Below are 22,386 nucleotides of genomic sequence, written 5' to 3'. Positions count from 1 at the left end.
TGTATGGCTCAGATAAACTATGTCTCCGGAAGCAGCTGTCAAAACTAGGAAGCTTTAGACACTCTGCCAGGAGAATGCAATTATTTTTCTCTGCATCTATTCCTTGAAACATTGGAAGTGGTCAGTGCCAAATACTTCTCAAGTGCTGGCAAATGCCTCCTGTAAAATTGCAGACAGGCTGCTGCATGCATTCTCTCATTAGAATTTCTATGAGAAAATCATTCCACCTCCTTCATCCCTTCTCTATCTATACTTTCGGTCTCCTTCCTTTTTAAAAAAATCCTCACATGAGGATCTGGTGTGTGTGTGTGTGTGTGTGTGTGTGTGTGTGTGTGTGTGTGGTTTTTATTTTATCTTTAGAGATAGAGGAAGGGAGAGGAAGAGGGAGAGAGAAAAAAAACATCAATGTAAGAGAGAAACATTGATTAGTTGCCTCCCGTATGTACTCCAACTGCGGATTGAACCTGCAACCTGGGTATGTACTCTGATTGGCAATCAAACCCACAACCTTTTGTTGTACAGGATGACACTCCAACCATAAGCCACCCAGCCAGGGCTCTATCCTCTTTTTAAAACTTGTAATAATACTGATATGTTTGGACTTGAGTACTTTGTGTAATATATATGTACATGTTGTCTACCTTGATTTGCTATCGCACATTGATAGGTGTCAGCCTATCAGCCACAATAATTGATGATTATTCTTGCTCATGTTCACCCCTATTAGATAGAGTCTTTTTATCTTTTCCATCTTGTTGCTATCTTATGGCCATCAGTGGCTTGGGCTCTTCCGAGGATGAGCCATGTGAAGGGCCTTTATTAAATATCTGGAGACCAAATCTAGCTTACTTTATATTAATCTAGAGTAATAGTATTACTCTGAGACTCAGATTGAATATAATTTTGCTTTCTCTATTTTGTCTCTTTGACAGTAATTGATTAACAACCATTATTACCAGAACTGATGTAGTATCTATGCCATGGGGCCAAAGAAATGATATTTGTGAGTGTATTTGGAAACCAAATGGGGAGGGCCAAGAAACTAGTGATCACTACTACCAAAGAGATTTTGCTTTAAAGAAGAAATAAACTTCAAACTTAAGGCCCTCAGAATATCTGGGCAACTGTTGTTGTTTTAAAATATATATATATTATTGATTTCACAGGGAAAAGGATAGGGAGAGAGAGATAGAAACATCAATGATGAGAGAGAATCATTCATTGATCGGCTGACTCCTGCATGCCCCACACTGAGGATTAAGCCCACAACCTGGGCAGATGCCCTGACCTGGAATCGAACCAGTGACCTCTTTTTTGTTTTTGTTTTTCGTGTTGTTTTTTTAAAAAAATATATTTTATTGGTTTTTTTTACAGAGAGGAAGAGAGAGGGAGAGAGAGTTAAAAACATTGATGAAGAGAAATATCCATCAGCTGCCTCCTACTGGGGATGTGCCTGCAACCAAGGTACATGCCCTTGACTGGAATCGAACCTGAGACCTTTCAGTCGGCAGGCCAATGCTCTATCCATTGAGCCAAACCGGTTAGGGTGAACAAATGACCTCTTGATTCTTGGGTCAGTGCTCAACCACTGAGCCACACCTGGCTGGGCTGGGCAACTGATTTTTGTGTGTGTGCGTGCGTGCGTGTGTTTTGTTGTGTGTGTGTGTGTGTGTGTGTGTGTGTGTGTGTGTGTTTTGTGTGTGTGTGTGTGTGTGTGTGTGTGTGTTTGTTTGTTTGTTTTTGAGGCCATGGAGCCTTATTTATTTATTTTGTTATTCCTCACCAGAGGATATTTTTCCATCAACTTTTAGAGAGAGTGGAAGGAAAGGGAAGAGACAGAGAGAAACATCATTGTGAGAGACATATGGATTGGTTGCCTCCTGTACTAGCCCTGGACCAGGGTCAGGAGTCAAGCCTGCAACAGAGGTACATTCCCTTGACTGGATTGAACCTAGGACCCTTGGGTCCCCAGGCTGACACTCTCTCCACTAAGCCAAACCAACTATGGCTGAGCAACTGTTTTTGTTTTTTTAAAGTTTATTTCAGAGAGGATGGGGGAGAAAGAGAAATAGAAACACCAATGATGAGAATCGTTGATTGGCTGCCTCCTACACGCCCCACTCTGGGGATCGAACCGGAAACCCAGGCATGTGCTCTGACCAGGAATCGAACCGTGACCTCCTGGTTCATAGGTCAATGCTGAACCACTGAGCCATGCTGGCTGGGCTCTGGGCAACTTCACCAAGCCTATATCAATTGTTGAAGACAGAGCATACAAAGTATGTTGAGTTAATGAAAAATTAATTTTAGTCTATTAAAATGCATTAAATTAAAAAAATTAATATATTCTTAAGCATAACATTACAGATTGAGCAGAAATCATTATACTGGCTGCTATTTCTGAATGAGAAGCAATGAGTGAAGAGCTGAACATTGGTAGTTGACTTGGTGAGATGTTACATTGGAACCTGGGTCATAATTTTAGGCCCAAAACATTTATGCAGAGGCCATAAAGTAGATATCAGAAGGATTTTTTGTGTTTGTTAGAGACCAGCTATGCTTTTGCCTGCATCTGAGCTATTGTGTTGGAGCTATGCAATAGGAAAAGGCATGGTTTACCATACTAACTCTTTCCCTATTGAGTTAGTGCTTTACTTGAAAAGTACCAAAGTGATAACGTACACTTTAAAAGTAAAATTTAAATTAAAATACTAAAACATATCAAACCCTTATCCCATTTTTAAATGAAAAAAAAAGTCAAACATGCTCCTATTCAGGTTTCAATTAAGATATGGATTTAAGTAGGATGAAAATGAAATAAAGCTAAATGTAATTTTTTACTCACAATATAGCATATTAACCATGCATTAGAGTTATGCATGTGCTTGGCTTGGCCTTTCCAGCCTCAGGCATCATGTTACTATTCCTTTGAAAAGTCTGCTTTGAGCTGAGCTGGTTCTAGGGTAGTTACATCTTCAGAATGAATCTGATTGAACCCGTATAATTTAAATCCAGGAATACCTGAAGGATATTAATATTTGGAAAAAAGAGAATATTCTAAGTTGTAGATGAAGGGAATAATAGCAACAGGTGAGAGCCTAATAATTGATTTCCCAAAGAGTAAGAGAATATTAAATTAATTGATGCCCTTCTCCCACAATAATTCAAGTTCACCTGTTCTGTTGCCTCGTATAACCCCTTCAAACAGTAGTGTAAGTTTTATTTTAGCAACTTAATGTGCAAAATTATGAATGTCTAGTTTAAAAGAGTCCTCTAATATTGGTGAGGATTTTCTTTACCCTCAGGGCCCCACTTGTTCCTTTCTTTCTTCATCCTACAAATATTTGGTAGTCTAATATGTGCTAGCATTAGATATACACAAATGACTACAATGTTCTCTCCACTCTTGACCAGTTTATGTTCTATCTCTGCTTGCTTCTAATAGTCTCCCAGTTCATGTATCACTTCCTGCCATATTTCAGGCTGAATTGATCTCTTCTGAACTGGGATCCATGAGTGGTGGTGTTACCCTTCCTCTAGTCCCTAAATGTAGGTTGGGTGGTCTATGAATGAATGATACAAAAAGAGCCCAGTTGGACTGGCTCAGTGGTTGAGCATCAACCCATGAACTAGGAGATCATGGTTCAATTCCTGGGCAGGGCACATATCCGGGTTGCTAGGCTCCATCCCCAGTAGGGGGCATGGAGGAGCCAGACAATCAATGATTCTCTCTCATTGATGTTTCTATTTCTCTTTCCTTTCCCTTCCTCTCTAAAATTAACAAAAATATTTTTTCAAAAGATACAGAAAGGGTAAAATAGAATATAAGGTTAATAATTAATTGGGTAGTCCTAGCTGGTTTGGCTCAGTGGAGAGAGCGTCAGCCTGCGGACTAAAGGGTTCCAGGTTCCATTTCAGTAAAGGGCACATGCCTAGGTTGTGGGCGCAATCCCCAGTTGGGAGCATTTAGGAGGCAGCCAATCAATGATTCTCTCATCATTGATGTTTATATGTTTCTATCTCTCTTCTCCCTCTCCCTTCCTCTCTGAAATCAATAAACATATATATTTTTTAAAAAAGTGGGGGGGGGGAAGGAATTCATTAAAAAAAATAATAATAATTACTTGGGCAGCCAAACTGGAACAATATGACAGTTATCAGCAAATAATTTTTGTGTGTTTTCCTCTTTGCTATAGAGAATCCAGAAACAAGAGAACCAGCAAGAGAGGCTTGGGGGCTTTTGAGAACAAGCTCTCCTCATCTGCTTCAGCATTAAGATGTTAAGACAGCATTAGCCCTCTGATGAGTTTCCAGTTAGATTAAATGAAGACCATGGCATTAATGAAGACCAAAATTGCCATAAAAGTAAAACATGCTTATTGCCTAAATATAGCAGGCAGTAAGTCAGCAATGCTTTTGCAGTTTCTGCAAGGTGACTGCTCAGCAGTAATTGCTTCTGTTCGAGCATGAGTAGAATGTGTTAGCTGCAGCCCTGCCTCCAGAGATGTATAAGTACTTTCTGAGGGAGGAATGAGATTTGGAAAGGCATTTATGGTCTAATTGTTATTTGGGTCTATGTGTTTACTCAGCTCTGTGCACCTGGAGGAGGCTGGCATTCTACGGGCTGGTCCAGGAGGGGCTGATCAGCAATGGCCAACAGTATCCAGTGCAACACCAGGTAAAGACCCAGTGTCCCTCCCTTCTTGCTTGAGTTCTGGAAAGCGATTACATAACCTGTTTTTGTAAGACCAGGATTGTTAATGGCTCTCTATTTATTCTTTCTTTTCCTTACATGTATGACTTCCTTCCATAGATGGTTATTTTGATAACCATAAAATGCGTGTATGGTGTGTGTGTGTGTGTGTGTGTGTGTGTGTGTGTGTGTGATTTTCTAAAATAATCAGGTAACTTTCAAATGTTTAGCTTCTCTGAGTTTCACAGAAATTTGGTGGCCTCATGCACAAAAATGACACTGGGAGCAAAGATCTTTCGGTTGAAGACAATGGAAACCCAGTCAAAATAGTGAGCAAAAGGGAGATGATAGATAGGTAGGTAGGTAGGCAGATAGATAGATAGATAGATAGATAGATAGATAGATAGATAGAATGGGGTTTTTCATGGAAGTAGAAAGTTATAAGAACCAAGGCACCACTCTCTGACTTAAAATCAAAGTCAGATCTGCTTCTTTCTGCGCAACTACATCCTTCTGTAGACTGACCTTTACTGCCTTAACATGCATGTTGCCAAACATGACTGCCTCGTAGTTTTTTAGTTCAGAGTGCCAATGGAGACAAATTCCTAATTCAAATTTTCAAGAAAAAGGACCTGCAAGGTTGAATCAAGTCACATTTTCTTAGCTTCCTTATTCTTACCCAATCACTAAAGCAGTGTTATATAACAAAAAGTTGGCTTTGGGGGCTCATCCCTGTGGCAGTTTTCAGAAAGGAAGGGTTATGGAGATCGCAAATGGTGTCTTCTTTAATCCTCTATGAATACAAAATCACGATGATGATAATAGTTAATAAATTATTGAGCCATATATACCTAGACTCAGTGCCAAGCACATTACATGTGATTTCATTTATTTGTCATGACAGTCTTGCAGGGGATTTAGTATGTTAATTTCATATATGAGAAACCAGAAACACAGAGAGGTTAAGAAACATACCCAGGTTCATGTGTCAGAAGTAGAGTCAAACCCAAGTGTGTTTTGCTTCATAGCTAAGTGTATCTAACACTTATATTCAGAACATGGCTGGCTTGCAAAAATGTACCCAAATTCAAATACATACTCACATACATAATAAATGACATAAGTTTGTGTGTAAAAAGTACTTTCCAAAAATACTCAGATGCCTTTCAAATGATTAAGCTATCTAAGTGACATGTGCAGCTAAAGGCCCATTTTTGCTGGCAACTCTAAGGGCTTTCATTGATTCTAATCAGCCAGCATTTGCTATTTATGAATGTTGCATAATTTAACTAAAAGTCACATTTGTCAAAAAAAACAAATGTACAAGTTAAAGCAATTCATTAGGGAGCTAATATTGCCAGATGGCAAGAGAAGAACATTCATTGACAAATCTGTAGCCCCAATGCCAATGATGGAGTGAAGAGGTGATGGATGAGCAGGTGGGTTCAGACTGCCAAGTGTTGCAGGATGGGGAGGCCTCTGGAAAGGTGAGAACTGCCCAATCAAAGCAGCCACACGAAGTCATGCCCTGCTACCTTCATGTCAGGGCTTTTCTTGTTCTCATAGGTCAGTCTGGTGAGCCAAGAACTAACTTTGAATACATTCCCTCTTTCATTGATGATGCTGGTTGATATATATTCCTAGGCAAATGTGAAATAGGGACTGTGTACTGATGATTTCATTTGCATATGGCTTGGTCTCCCCTTCAGATTCAAAAGAATGTTAGGAACCCATCTTTTTTTTTTTTTTTTTTTTTTTAAATATATTTTATTGATTTTGTACAGAGAGGAAGGGAGAGAGATAGAGAGTTAGAAACATCGATGAGAGAGTCATCGATCAGCTGCCTCTTGCACACCCCCTACTGGGGATATGCCCGCAACCAATGTACATGCCCCTGACCGGAATCGAACCCAGGACCCTTCAATCCCCAAGCCGACGCTCTATCCATTGAGCCAAACCAGTCTCAGCAGGAACCCATCTTGTTGCCAGGAGATAGGGAAGGAGTTTCCATTTCTCCCCTTCCCTACTGTCCCAATCTCTCTTGTGTAATCCCTTTTCTCCAGGACTGTGCTTGGCTGCTGACTCATGAGTCACAGTCCTCATGGACTGAGCTGGACAGAACTTACATCTTCTAGCTACTCCCTGAGTGACATAAACCATATTTTTCAACATCTCTCCATCCCAAAGATCTGAAGTTAAAGAGATATTCCTCTGCCTTCTGCTCTGTCCTTTGGTACTCTTAGGTTTTAGGGCTCAAAATACGTTCTGCACTGTTTGGAGGGAATATGGCATAAAGATTAAGATTATGATGTGGCATCAGATCTGAACTGCACCACAATTCCAAACTTACTTGCTGGGTGAGCATAAGCAAATTGCTTAAATTCATGTTTTTCTAATTACCTATCCTATAAATCGAGTATAAAAATAACACCTATCTTATCGAGTTGCCATAGTAAGAAGAAAGAGCTGACTATAGTGCTTGACAGATAATATTAATAGATGTCTAATCTTTTTACTCCTTTTTTTCTAAGATACTTTTGCGCAATATATGATGTGGCTGGACTTGGCTGATAACCTGGTAACCAGAATTCAATAGTTCCCATTTCTAGGCCCAGAAACAGACATTCTGTAGTTTTTTGGGTCATCCCGACATCTATACAGTCCATTCATCCCTAGCCACCCTCGTGGGGATGAAAGAGGGATTTATTAATTCTGCCCAAAGAAAAGGAAAATGCTTCAAAAAGCTTGGTTGTTTCTAGTAGAGCCTGCCTTTCAGTGCTTCTGTTGTCCTTCAGTGTTTCCTGCTGAAGATGCAGCTGCTTCCAAAAGGCTTCCTCCTAGTTCCCTAGTCTCCTTACTCTGGTGTCTGAGACCTCATGAATCAGCACCTTCTCATGGCGCCCACAACAGCTGCAGTCATGGCATTAATTGAGAGAGACCTGCTGTGCTGGGATCCCCATTCACATGTGTTTCTTGCAGTTGTTTTTCTTCCATTGATGGATTGTTTTGCTTTGTCTCTAAACTGTTCATTTATGTACACAGTCCACAAAGGCCCTGCTCTGCAGGGATCAATGGGGACATCACCGGGTGATGTTTCCTGCAAGATAAACAACCCAGGCTTTACTTCCATTATTCCTGGTTCCTGGCCCTTTCTCCAGGCTCTCTGTACAAGCAGACCCGGCCCTCCAGCTTCTTACTTTCTACTCAGATCCCTGTGAGACTGAGCAGAGAAAGAAAATGGCTAAATAGGGAGTGCAGGGCATATAGCCACAGTCTCTTTCCAAGAGGAGGAATGTGTTTTTGAGGAGAGGGGCATTAAAGGGCCAGCCATTCATGTTTACAACTCTAACTTTCTTAATGTGAATGCTCTGAAGAAGTTTTAATGAAGTCTTGAGACTAGTTCCTAGAGGAAGTCCCAAGAAGTTGTAAAAAACACACACACAAACAAAACTGCCTCTGCCTTCGAGAGCTGGTCTGGCTTCAGGGTGCCAGCCTACTTTGCCATCTCCCCCTGGTTCATCCAGGCTCCTCTTTCTACATTTCATGGGAGCTCAGGACTTACCTAAGGCAAAATAAATTGTTTTTGGAGTGGGAGCTATTCACTATTTTCAAAAGAGCTTAGGGAATTCCCAAACACACAGCACTGCCAAAGATAACTTTATAGATTGTCAAGCAACACCCCAGGGGATCCAGGACCGGATCGTGAACGATTAGTGAGGTAGGTGAGGCGACTAAGGCAGGGAGGCTTAGTTAGAGAACCTTAGTTTAGAGAGGGACTAGGCAGTGGTTCTCAAAGGATGGTTCCCAGAGCAGCATCTCTAACAATACCTACTGAACCAGATGGTGGGACCCAACCGTCTATTTTAACAAGCCCTCCATGAGATACGATGGGCCCTAAAGTTTAAAAACTGATCTGGAGTCAAGAGTAAATATCCTCAAAGTTGTCTACTATCTTTGGAGGCTCAGAAACCATGCAGGGAAGCATCAGCTTCAGATTCTTGCAAGAAGCAGGAAGCCTTTTTCCTTATCAGAGAGAGAATCACTAAGAGCTCAGGCTGTGGGCCAGAGTAACTCTCCTTTGGATTCTAGTTCTGCCACTCAGCAGTTGTATGTCCCTGGGACCATTGCTTTACTTTTTTGATTCCCAGTTTCTTCTTCTGTAAAATGAGATAATAACCTTGACTGCTGTATAGGGTTGTTGCAAGAATTAAATGTGATAACACACACACATTACAGAGCCTAGTAAATGGTAGCTATATCAATGTCTTGTCAAGGTATAGATGTATCCTTCAGCTTCAGAATGTAGGTCTGAGTTGTTCTGAGTTACTTCTATGGAAAGCTCTATCATACAAAGTATTTTTTGAGAGTGCCTATCTTTTTTGTGTCCTTGCGGGATGTTGTTGCCCTGGTTTGCCACGTCCCTTTGCTCTGTGGAAAATGGACAGCGTTTATGTGTCCTACTTTTAAAGGGGGGTCCAGGCTCTTAATTGTCTTAGAGATTCCTTGCCCTCTGAGAAAATCAACTCCCCACGGAGGGCCTCCGTGAAAACTCCATCTCTGACTCTTCCCCAGTAAGAAGTCATGAGCCTTAATATTTTGGAATCCATTTAGAACTGCCAACATGAATTTTTCCACCTCGTGAGCAAGTGCAGCATCAGGCCCTGTTTGAGAATTTGGAAATCACGCTCACTCGCTGTTCCACTAACCCGCTCACCCTCAATTTCTGTTGCCATGGCAATGATAGTCCTGGGAGGTGTGTGCATATCCTTATTAGGAAAAGAAATGAGATCAGCAATCTCTGTGGGTGGGGCAGCTCCCTCCTGCTAGTATCCTCCCTCTCACCTTGCACCTCACAGTGAGGAAAGTTGAGTTCTTTAAGATGCCCTTTTACTATGTGGGGTGTGGAGCTCACCATGTCTGTTGGAGTTCTCTCTGTAGCTTACTTTGTGTATTCTGACTTTGCCTGCAGAGAGCAAGAGCAAGATGTTGTGCAAGGAGAATTAGAGTACTCTGCCTAGGAGAAGCCATAAAGCTTAAGTCTGCACTTAAGCTATCTACCCATAACTTTCTGCATCTCCTTCTTAGAAGAACACTCCACCTTCAATTTTTTAAAATATATTTTATTCATTTTTTTTCAAAGAGGAGGGAGAAGGATAAAGAGCTAGAAACATTGATGAGAGAGAAACATTGACCAGCTGCCTCCTACACACCCTCCACCAAGGATGTGCCTGCAACCAATGTACATGCCCTTGACCGGAATCGAGCCTCGGACCCCTCAGTCCGCAGGCTGGCGCTCTATCCACTGAGCCAAATCAGTTTTGGCTACACCTTCAATTTTTAATGGTCATGGAGATAAACAACTAGAGTAAGGACTTTCTGGTTTTTCTGAATTTAAACATTTCTGTTTAATATATAGATTATGAGGTAATTTTTTTCTCCACCCTGTAGTTCATGCACCTTGCTCATTTTTCCCTGCATCAACTCTTCCAGAATTGGTAGCCCTGGCAGAATACAATCAGGGCTCAGGCCATGATGCACAATAAATCAATTTCTTCTCTAATAGTGGTTCAAAACAGAGATCATGTGCCTCCTGAAAATTCAATCCTGTGTGCCCTCAGCTGCATGCTCCTGAACTGAGCAGAGAAGGGCAGCAGGAACTGTTCCCTTAGGCTGCAGTTCCCTTCAAATCCCACAGATGCAGAGAAGCTGCTAAAGCAGGGTCGGGAAATGGAGACTCATTACAGTTACTTCAGTTATCATTGATCCCTCTAATGTACCACTGGAGCAGCACAGGCTGGCCCCTGAAAACTGCATCATGAGAAACAACTTTTGAGTATGTCTTAGAAAAATGGTACACCTTATCCTTCTTTTAAGAGTGTTGCACGGGACAGCAAAGATTCTGTTACCCTTCCTTCAGCTTTCTCTGCACACCATGCTGTGCACCTGAATTTTTAAGCCTCTCCTCAAAAAGGAAATTCAGGTTTCTCCAGGGAGGATCCTAGTGTCACAAAGGGCAAAGGAAAAGGGGTCACCAACTCTGCCACTTGACTTAATTCAAAGATGAAAGGCTACCTGTGTGTTTGAGAGCTTTGTGGGGAAGGGGAAGAGGAAGAGGAAGGTAGAACTCCACACTTCATTCTGTAAGAAAGATTGTTTGAATTGTTGGGATTGGTGGGTTTGGAGCTCCTTTCTGATGGTGCTTGGACAAGAAGGACCTACTTATGACCCGGATCAAGGGCAGAAGAGTAGTGATAGCTTTTAACCCCTTTGAGTTTTGCAGCTGCAGCAACTGTTGCCCTCAGCCATTCTGATTCTAGTAAACTAGAAGTGAAAGCCTGTCCCAGCAACAGCAGGCATCTTTAATGACAAATATTTTCAGAGGAACTTGGCCCAGATCCAAAAGAATTTGAAAAGTTCATTTTCACAGAGGTGGTCACTTTGCAGTTGAGAAGGTCATTGCCTAATCTGGAGAAACATATTCAGGTCAAGCACTGCTAGAGACTATGGGGCTCTAGGGAGGGGTCATAGGAGAGAGCTCATGGCCTAGGAGCCTGGAAGGAAGCATGTGGATTGGAGAGGAGCCTCTCTGCCTCAGCGCTTGGAGCTTGTTACCCATGGTCAGAAAAAGGAGGAGAGCAGAGAGTGATGCCATTCCAGGTGTCAGAGACATCAAGAGCTTCTTATACACACTACTGTTACTTTGTCCCACACATCAGGTGAAAAATACTGCACTTCTAGGTACCAAAATCTATATTAGTTTCCTAGGCCTGCTGTAACACATCACCACAAACTACATGGCTTACACCAATATAAATTTATTATCTTATATTTCTGACTATTGGAAGTCCAAAATGGGTTTGACTGGGCTAAAATCAAGGCACAAGCAGGGCTGCATTCCTTAAGGAAGTTCTAGGGGAGGATCCATTTATTTGCTTTTTCCAGTTTTAAGAGGCTGCCTACCTTTCAGGGCTCTTGGCTCCTTCCTCAATCTTCAAAGCCAACAGCAGTGTCTGCAGATCTCTTCCTGACTGACTCTCTTTCCTCCCTCTTTCACTTATAAAAATTCTTGTGATTACACTGTGGCAGGATCATATCTGCAAAGTCTCCTTTGTCATGGAACATAACATTTTCACAAGTTCCAGGGATTAGGACATGGACATCTTTGGGGGACCATTATATTTCTATCACAAGGTCTTTCATGTTCAGGCACAGATGGCTATGTGTGTCTGTGTGTAAATTCCAGTAGAGGTGAAGGTAAAATAAGGTGCTTATTAGGACTGTGAAAAGGATGGAGACTTTAAATTGCCCTTTTGAAGGCTATTGTCAGAAGTTTGGTGGAGACTAAGTAATCACTTGCTTTCCCTCCAAGTCTTAACTAATTAAGACTAGACTAACAAAGGTCAGAATCGGGTTTGTTATTGGTAAGGAGAGTCTGGAGAACATGATAGGGTGTCCAACCTCCCAAATGTAAGAGAAACAAATGAAGAGTGGCAGACCTCTCTCTTGGTGATGAGGGAGAACTATCCCGGTTTAATTACCAAACAGAGGCTAAGCTAGAAGAGGAAAAGAGGAAGAGAACTAGAGAAGTATGTCATAAAGGAATAGTGACCGTTGATGCTAACTTTATTCAATCAAGAAGCACAATCTATTTAAAGTAGGATTTATGTACTTCCAACCATAAAGATTAAAAAATAAATAATTGCTTTTTTTAAATGACAAAAGCAATAAAGTATGATTTATGGAAATCTCCCCAATCCTATGAACAACTTTTCCTTATTGGGGAGAGTAAGGAAGGAAGTGGAGCTAAAGGTAAGAGCTCCTTTCCTAACCTATCGCTACAGGATGAAAATATTGGTTTGGTGGGTATTCCCTTCTCTATGGGCAGGGGTGGAAATGTGGAGACAAGAGGAAAATAGTCCCCACTGCATTATTAAGGGACAAGAGATATTGTCCTGTCCCAGGCTTAAGAGTATTTTTCCTAAAATACTGTTTCCTCACACTAGCTTATGAGAACAGGACTGTTTTATAGTGAATACTGGGGAGTAGTCAGGACAAGAGAGTACTCTTTGAATCACCCACAGGCTAATCTGGAAGGATTCAATTAAAGGGCATGGCAGCTAGCAGAAAAGTTACTCTCCCCGGGGTGATGCCAGGAGACAGGGCAGCATATATTACCTGTCCTGTATGCATCTAGTATCCGCCTAGGCGAAAGCAAATTAAAATGTGTACCCAGGACTTCCCTGAAGAAGTAAGTGCAGAGCCTGATTGGTGTGTGTGTGTGTGTGTGTGTGTGTGTGTGTGTGTATGTGTGTGTGTGTTGGGGCTTGTGGAAAGTGGAGCAGAGGAGGTGCTTTGTCAGTATTCCTATATCTCACTTGCTTTTCCTCAATGAGGCATCCTGTGTCAGGGCTAGGGATGAGGGTGATTCTGGGCCAATTCCATGGATATGCATGTATTCAAGATTTGGTTGTTGTTGTGTTTTTTTGTTTTGTTTTGTTTTTGCATAACAAAAACTATTCTCTTACTAGCTATCTCCTTGGAATCCAAACAGACTAGGCACCTCCAAAACCTAGAGCATCTGATTGGAGACTCTCAGCAGCTCTGATTGGAGAATAAACCACCCCTTATGCCTCTGACAGTGATTAAGCATGAGACCCAGGAAAGAGCTCCCTTGGAGTCCAGGATCTCCTTCAGGCTCTTGTGTCACCAAGATGTCAATAAAACTGCTGTCCCTGTTGTCTGCAGTGAATGGGGTCCTGTTTAGTCAATGATCAGTGTCATGTCAATTTCCCTCTATTGGGCCAAGTATAAATTGATTCTAAATATCTGCCTTGGTGAAATTTTTTAAGGATGATGAGCTCTTCAGTAGCTCTTTTAAATATAGGGAGTTAGAGATGTAAGTTATCTGCTTTGATCCTTTCTCGCTCAGGGTCACAACCTTGCCTCCAGGATGCTAGCCTCTAAATGGTAATGATTTGGAGGACACTATGAAGATCCTCACAAACCCCACTTCATAGGCAAGTCCCTAGAACTCCTCCTTAAACCACCACCATCACCACCATTCTCTTTAAAATCACTCATTCATTCATTCATATACACTCACACACACACACACACACACACACACACACACACACACAAACATAAAGAAGTAAAATATTAGAATATCATTCCAAAGGTATTTTCCCTGGCATGGCTTCAATATAGAATTTTGTTGGAACCTTCTACTAGTATATACTCATTAAACAAATAGTTATTAACCATCTGCTTAAGAACAGTCTCTGTTCTAGGTGATGCAAATATAATACTCAATATAAAACAGTCCTGTCCTCATAAGCTAGTGTGGGGAAACAGAAATATAAAGAAATAAAACAGAATTATTACAATGTTATGTGATAAGGACCATAACAGGCAGGGCCAATGATGGGAAAGGAAGCTGAGACAAGCCACCAGGCCTGTCAGTCCAGAATGGGACTCAGATTCTATCTGTGTTATAATAAAAACTAGCACCATGTAAATATGGTAAGCTGGTTCACCTTTCCGGAGAGTCCCCCAGATCATTTTCACTGGGGTCTAATGCTCCCGCAATAACCATGGATACTGGATGTTGTGGGAATCCATAAGATGGAATTGGGGACTTAGGAGACCAGGTCATGGATTATGTGACATGTAATTTGGGTATTGAAGCATGGCAAGTAGGATGTGGGAAGGAAGATAGTTCCAGGAAAGGGAACAATACATGCATTCTTTTAAAAAAAAAAAAAATCCGAAGTGTGTAATCTGGGTAAATGGAATGAGTACACCTGAGGAGTAGAGAGGGATGAAGGACCTTTGGAAATGAGATCAGAAGGCTAATCTGACGTCAGATTTTGTAGTTCCTTAAAAATCCAGCTAGAGAGCTTGTAGTTTCATTTGCTAGCCATGGAGAGCCACTAGAAGATTTGTTAGTTTTTAAGAAAGGAGAACGTATAAGCCCCCTTTGCTCTATGAATCTTTAAAACAACCTATAATATGTGAAGACTAACTCATGAGCTATCTTATCAACTTAGTGCTTTCCTCTACCTAAAACAAGGGCTGGAAACTTTGAGTGTCTAGAAATGTGGCACCCAAAGTGGGGTGTGTGCAGCATTTTTGTAAAAGGAACTGGCTTTGGGAATTTTCTTAGGTAATTCTGGTGGATCTGGTCTTGATTATGCCTGAGAAAATATGGAGAGTGAGGGGCAGGTTTGTTTAAATTTTACCCGTGTGAGCTTAAGGAGGCAGCGTGGCATTGCATGGTGCCTCAGATCCCCATGGTAGCACTTAATTGTTGTGCCTCAGGTTTATTAGTGTGTGAAAGATGCTAGACTGTAGGCTGCTAGAGGGATTAAATGAGACAATAGATGCAAACATGCTTAGCTCATGCTAAGCACACAAACATGTTAGCATTTACTCAATGTAACATTCTGGCATTTAGCGCAATACCTGGCACATGGTAAATAAGATTCAAACTGTTTAGTTTCAATGGAGTGGTATTGCAGGGCAGAGTGTAGGGGGTAGTGGAGATGAGGAGCCCGTGACAGTTTCTCTTGCTCTCTGGCTGCAGTGTTCTGACAGCTCCTCCATTTTATACCCTCAGTGAAGGGACATCACTGCTTGTCTAGAAATGGTTGCTCGAGGCTGAGAAGTGACACAGCAGCACAGAGCCTGGGATTGCTGACAAATTTAAGAAGCACAGATTGTAGCAGAATAAGGGGGGAAGGCTGGGGAAGAAAAGTTTGAAAACTCAACCAAAGCCAGAAGCAGGTGGAATGGTTAGGCCATACACAGATCTGGGTGGGATAGGGAGTCAGCGTGAGACCCTGGGAAAAGCCACTGCCAAGAGCTGGTGCTGAGGAGGAACCCAGCAGTGGCGCTGGGTCCAAGCAAGGCTGCCCAGCACTTAGAAAAGCCCTGTGTGGCTTCATGTTATGCTGTAGCGATCTTGAAGTTCTTAATGATTTTTTTTTTTAAAGGAGCCCTGTGGTTGTCACAGAAACAAGGAATGTGATTATTTAAAAAAATTTTTTTTTAGCTGACTATGGAGACCTAGGAAGGTTTGAGACAGGCTATTCCGATTTTTGAATCTGGGTTCCTAGCACGTGAAGTCTTTATACTCTTAACCTAGAAATGGCAGAGTTATTTTGGGCACAGAACAAGAGCTGAGGCTTAAAAATACGCAACTGTATTTATCTCTTCCGTTCCAAGATTTTTGAAAATTAGCCCAGCTGTGGCCTGAGGCACCAGGCAGCCACACAACCTTCCCCCAGATCACTCAGCCCGCCCAGAGGAGGGGAGACACCAGGAGTGGCAGCCCTGGGGAGTGGGACCGTGCTGGCCTCCCATCACCAGGCCTGCCTGCTGATCACAGGCACTCTATAGCCCCTTTCCAGCTGCTCTCGGGGTCAGAACACCAGGCCTGTGACTAGAGCTCAGCTCTGTCTCCTCCCCCACTCCCAAAGCTTCAAGAAGTAAAAAGAAATAAAAACCTGTTACGGAGCGGGGGAGTCAGTGAGAGAATAATTGTTTTAGCTTTATTACCAAACCCCTCTGTGATTCAGGTCAAATCACCTTATAATTTAGGCCTTTGGTTTCCTTATCTATAAAATGGAAATCTTTTAAATATATATACATATGTAAGATAATGTATTTTCAAATAAATACATACACACGCAAAATGCTTAGTAAAGTGCCTGACCCATCATAAGTAATGGATCAATATTCCTTAAACAAATGAATAAATCTGCTGCTGCGCTGATCATACTACCATGTAAAATGCATGAGTTGTTACTCTGCACCAGGTACTGCCTTATGTGCTCTTTAAGGACAATTGCCAATATCCATCATGTTTTATAGATATATCTGTTTTATATATAAAAAGACTAAGGACCAATGGTCACATGGTTATTAAATGATGGGATCTGCAACCTCATTCCAGTTAGGAGACCCACATCCTGAGCTGTATATGAAGGCTCTTTGAAAACCCTGAAGCATTAGACATTTACATTAAATGTAAAAAAAAAAATACATTTAATCCTAAAACAGCCCATGAGGTGGATGCTATTGTCCCCTTCACACATGAAAACCGAGGCCCAGAAATATCAAATAATTTTCTAAACATCACATAATTCACACTAGCTAAATCTAAACCTACTATTCTCATTACGGAACCTTAAAGTCTTACAGAGAGAAGGAAGTATATTTTTACACTTCTTGTTTCCATGGAAAATTCTTTCCACTGTCAACCGGAGGACTACGAAGCCGCCGTGGGAGAAATGCTAGCCCAGGCGGTGTGAGCTTTCTCCTCCTCTCTCTGATCTAGGCAGGGTTTGGGTTTCAGACCTCGGCTCTCCTATGCGCTGTGGGCTGTAATTACTCAGATTCACGTCGCCCGATTCTTAAAGGATTGAGGGAGGGAGAGAGGGAGGCGGAGCTTGTTCCAGCAGTCCCCACACCCACACCCCGCAGATGGCAGGAGAGGGGGAGGAGGAGGGAGCTAGAGATGTTTTACAACCTGGCCTTTCAGCGGGTTTGGTAGCGGATGCTTCTTGCCTTTTGATTAGGCTGAACATGAGTAATTCTACAATCTTCCCGATTCTGACACACACACACACACACACACACACACACACACACACACACACACACACGACGAAAGAAGCAAATAGAAGACGGAGAGATGAAATGGTTGCTCAAACCGAAGAAGGCTCCAATGAAATCGGAGCTGCTTAAGGGCTGCGGTGGCTGGCTCCGGTGGGGAGAGCAGTCAAGGGAGGGGCTGGGGCATCGGTTCCTGCTCAGAAAGCCAGGATGTTCACTCGCAAACCCAGAATCTGCAGAGCCTTCTGTGTCCTGCCTCTTCCCAGCGTAGCCAGAGGCAGAGCATCTGCGCCCCAGAACGGGCATCCAGGGGAGCTGCCTGGCGGGGCTAGAGCGGCGGTAATCCTTTAAAAGCCTTCGCTGGCTGCACCAACCGAGCAGAGCAGGCGGTGGGCGGGCTCCAGAGTGCTGTCTGGCAAGATAGTAGTTCCCGGCTTTAATCAAAATGATGAGTTTTCTGGAAGCTCTTTATTAACGTTAGCCCCCAAATCCCCGAGACGGTAACAAAGGGATGAATGAAAGAGCGAAGGGGCGGGGCTGGAACCTGCAGACTGAGCGGTGTTTTTCCTGAGCTTGTCGCTCCCACACACCCCTCCCCCCACCTCCGCTCCTTTCAAGGGATCCAGCCTAGAGGCTCCTGCCTGGGTCCCTGTTTCCCACGTGGTGATGAAACAGATATAATTACAGTAATTGCCTCATTTGTATAATGCTTCAGGGTTTTCAGAGAGCCTTCACATACAGCTCAGGATGTGGGTCTCCTAACTGGAGGGAGGTTGCCAGATCTCATTATTTAATAACCCTGTGACCATTGGTCCTTAGTCTTTTTATATATAAAACAGATGTACCTATAAAACATGCCTGGGCAATGGCAATATCTATTTCCTACTGTGAGGAGCGAGAAACTACACCGCATGCAGATCTGCTCAACCTGGTGCCACACAGAGGAAGGACCCAGTAAATGCTGACTACATCCGTAACCTTGATGTAGACAGAAGGGTGAGCATCTTCATTTTGTGAATAAGGAAACAGGCTCAGAGATATGTATGTACGTGGCTCAGGACTATATACTATCGAGTCACAGAGCCAGGGCAGGCCCTCACATTCAGAAGAGCAAAGCAACATAAAGAGAGGAAAAGAGAGTTAAATACCCTCCGCCATTCTCTAGCCCTTCTAAGAGCTTTCTTGACAGTAAGCTCCGAGGCCAGAATGACTTGGTGTTGCTGTGTCAGGGGAAGTTATTTTACATCAGAGAAGCCTCCCCTGGCCTTAGCTGATTGTCCAGGGCAATTCAGAATAGGGGTGAGTTTACAAATCTGGCACATACTTCAGAATCTTCAGGACCTTCCCTGGCATTGGCGTTGGCAAAGCCTCCAGCCCAATCATTCCCAGTCACGGAAGATGAACTTCATCCGAGCAAGTTTAGCAAGAAAGAGGAAAGTTGGGAATGATGCCAAGAATGCCCTTGGGCAGTGCCTAAGGGAAATGCCCACACTGGATTACAGGATTAAGTGAAGTGGTCAGCTACCTCCAGAGGGCAGTTCTATATATATGCTGTTCTGATTTTAAAATGTATTCCTAACTGTTGTGGAAAAATAAAAAAGCAAAACCATTTACTATGATGATCATATTTTATTAAAAATTTAAAATCCTATTGGGTTGTAATCTGAATGTGAGGGATCCACACCTGCTTGATGAGTGTCTGAAATCCTCGAGTCTAATCGATCCATTCATTTGTGTCTTGACTGCTTGCTTTTCAGCCCTGTCTTTGTCTGCCTGTGAGTTAGGGCCTGGGAGCAGAGGGGAGGAGACTTGTGGGAGGTCCCAGGATGGGGGAAGGGAGGCAGCAAAGAAGGAAAAAGTATTCCCTTGATTGACCTTTTGCTGGGATCGGAGGCGCTGGGCCAGGGTTAGGGGCATAAAAGGTGTCTCTCTCTCATCTTTTTCTGAGGGGAGTTATCTCATTGATTCTGCCCCAGAGTCACAGCTATAGGCAAAGCTGGTCCAGGGTTTCAGTGCCCTTGACCAAGGGACTCAGATGAGAAAGTCAGTAAATGTCAGATCCTATTATTTTACCTGAAAGAGCCATCAGAGGTGTTTGCTTATTCATCAGCCAGAACAGGTTAGGCATAATGGTCTGTGAGGGGTTAGGGTTAGGGTTAATTCTGCTCTGCAGAAGCAACTGAGTGGCCATCTCGTTGCTTCTTGGAGTTCAGGTTGAGTCAGACCCAACTCAGACTCCCAGCAAAGCACAGAGAAGCTCAGTGACAGGTAAAATTGCTCATTAACTCTTAGTGGTCCTGCTGTGAGAGGCTCCCTCTGCCAACAGGCATGGCCATTAATGTTCCTCAATCCTGCAAGATAAAGATATCTCTGAGCTCTGCATCTCCAGATGGCGGTCCTGAAGGCCACATGCAGAGTTCTGCGTATGGTTGGAAATAAATTTCCATCCTGGGCTCCTGTAAGAGCAATAAAGGACGGAGGAGTGGTGAAATCCAATTCCCCCAAATGCCAAATCAGAGGCTTCTAAATACATTTCCCACTTTTGTCTTAGTCTGTCAGAGTCAGGGCCTGTGTTTGAAAGGTAAACAGGCAGATCCTGGCAGAGATCAAGTGCAGATTTGATTACATTAGATGAATCAAAGGTAGTAGCTTCTGAGAATAGATATCTATTGCCTCTATCCAAAGAGCTATTATGGCAGTGAGCTCTGGCAGGGGAAGCATGGTGTAGGGAGAAGAGTTTAGGGGAGAAAAGAAAGTTTCTTACTCCCCCCACCTCCCCTCAGCTTGCTGGTACTTGAATTACATTTGCAACACTCTTACCCGGAGAGCTCCACAACTCCAGCAAAGGAGCTGCGCCAGCTGTAAGAACACTGCTGTGATGTCAAAAGTTCCAATGTCATGGCCACTGAGATCGCTTTGTGTAGACAGTCCATTCCTCTTCCTCTCTAGCTCTGAACTCTCCCCTTCTAGAAGTCATGGGTGTACTTTACGGTGTGTCTTCCAACTAGACTCCGGGGAAAGTCTTGCATTGAAAACCCTTGTGGACGCGCAATCACTTCCCCGAGTCTCAGCGTAGATTTAATCTCCTTCTCTGGCATCTCCTTTGACTTTCTCAGGTATAATTAATAACTTTCTCCTCTTGAGTCCTATAATACTTTCCATGTACCTTGGTTGTTACAGTTATCAAATTGGTTTATAATTGTTTAAGTGTAAGTTCCATCCAGACTGTAAGCACATTGAGGGAGGGGACTAGACTTGGCAAGTGAGGTTGGCTCCCAGTGCTTTATCCAAACAAGCAGGCCTGGTTTACAGTGGAATGCCATTCTCTTATGCCTTGCAGTGTCCCTCGATACCCACACGTACTAGTATTCCCATCCGTCCTCTGTTTCATGTCACCACCCCACAGGTTATTGTGATAGAATTAGGATCAAATACAGTTGACTTTTGAACACGCAGGTTTGAACACACGGGTTCACTTATATGTGGATTTTTTTCAATAAGTAAATAAAATATTGTAAATGTAGTTTCTCTTCCTTATATTTTTCTGAATAACATGTTCTTTCCTCTGGCTTAATTATAAGAATACATTATATAACACATATAATGTACAAAACATGTGTTAATACACTGTATATGTTATTGGCAAGGCTTCCAGTCAACAATACTAATAGGCTATTAGTAGTTAAGTTTTTGGGGAGTCAAAAGTTAAACCAGGGTATCTGATTTTTTACGGGGGGTGTGTGTGTGTGTGTATGTGTGTTCAGGGCCTTTAACAACTCCATGTTGTTTAAGGTTCAAATGTAATTAATTTAACTACATTTATCTCTTCTTCTTTTTTTTTTTTTACAGAACAGGTGTCAAAATATATTTTGTAGCTGAAGTTTTCTTGAATTCATACACTAAAAGTAACACATTCTGCTTTTTTTTTTTTTTTAAACGTTCTAAACTGCATCATGTATTTCTTTTTAGGTGTCTTTTCCCCATTAGCTGAAGACAATTAAAGCATTTTGAATACAATTGCAGACAAGGTTCCAAAATCCCCTAGCAGTTCTTAAATCCAGATGATGCAGAATCTTATCATATCAACTGCCTTTTAAGTTACCATCATTATTGGAACCTGTATTTTTAAAAAATTCTGACAGAACTTGGAGACTCCTGCGGTCCTTAGACTGGCTTAAGAAACAGTAGTGTGGTACCTGACATCAGGTGAGATTCAGGTATTTTGGTTTGTGAGGTAACTACAAGAAAAAATGTCCCAGGGTATCTGATTGCTCCAGGGAATGCCCCGTTTACAGTAGCTTGACCTCAGGGTGTATTTATTTTTTTTCTTTCTCTTTTTCTTGGGGGCCAGGCCTGTCTGTGTAGCTTTTCCTATATTCTGCCCACTAATGTGGCATGGGAGGCACGTGTTGACTCTCTTACTGACTTGTGATATTTTGTCTTTCAGAACCTGAGGCAGGAGAGGTGTCCCCTCCAGTCGGTGCTGGTGTCAACAGCAACAGCTGGACCTTTAAATACGGACCAGGCAACCCCAAACAGTCTGGTCCCGGTGAGTTGCCAGACAAATTCATTATCCCAGGATCTCCTGCCATCATCTCCATCCGGCAGGAGCCCGCCAGCAGCCACATTGACAAAAGTGACTTCATAACCTTTGGCAAAAAGGAGGAGACCAAGAAGAAGAAGAAAAAGAAGAAGGGTAACAAGACCCAGGAGAAAAAAGAGAAAGGGAACAGCACGACCGACAACAGTGACCAGTGAGGTCCTGTCATGGAAATAAGCCACTTAGCCAGTTTTTGTGATAATGGTAACTCTCTCCCTTGTAGCAACTCCCCCACCTCTCTCCTACCCGCCCTCTCAATAGACCTCAGAAATCTGCAGGAAGTTCCCTGAGTGTGTCTAGATCTCATTTGACAGGTTTTGTCTGAAAAAGCTTGACTTAGTCTGGTGTTAACTCTTTCTCTCCACTCTGGCTTGTTTTCAGAACCTAAAAAGCAGACCCAAGTTTGCTTTCTCCTCCGCCGCAAAGGAGAGGCTTCCCAGCCCCGCCAGGGAGAGGTTGGACTCTCTGCCCTGAG

At 42.7% G+C, this 22,386-nt stretch overlaps 1 protein-coding gene across 1 annotated transcript in view; it reads left to right on the top strand.

Annotated features, from left to right (window-relative positions):
• The window catches only part of LOC311622553 (protocadherin alpha-2-like), a gene marked incomplete at its 3' end in the record, with an annotated part of 140,560 nt that extends 118,491 nt beyond the window's left edge, over nucleotides 1-22,069 (top strand). The window contains exons 4-5 of the mRNA XM_084883822.1: nucleotides 4,590-4,678; nucleotides 21,759-22,069. Of these exons, the coding sequence (XP_084739948.1) occupies nucleotides 4,590-4,678; nucleotides 21,759-22,069 (400 nt within the window). The remainder of the gene's footprint in view (nucleotides 1-4,589; nucleotides 4,679-21,758) is intronic.
• Between the last annotated feature and the right edge of the window lie 317 nt (nucleotides 22,070-22,386).

Source organism: Pipistrellus hanaki, assembly GCF_964339955.1.
Source record: "Pipistrellus hanaki genome assembly, chromosome: 5".
Classification (NCBI taxonomy): Eukaryota; Metazoa; Chordata; class Mammalia; order Chiroptera; family Vespertilionidae; genus Pipistrellus; species Pipistrellus hanaki.
The sequence above is the reverse complement of the archived record's forward strand: the minus strand, read 5'-3'. Positions and strand labels throughout refer to the sequence as shown.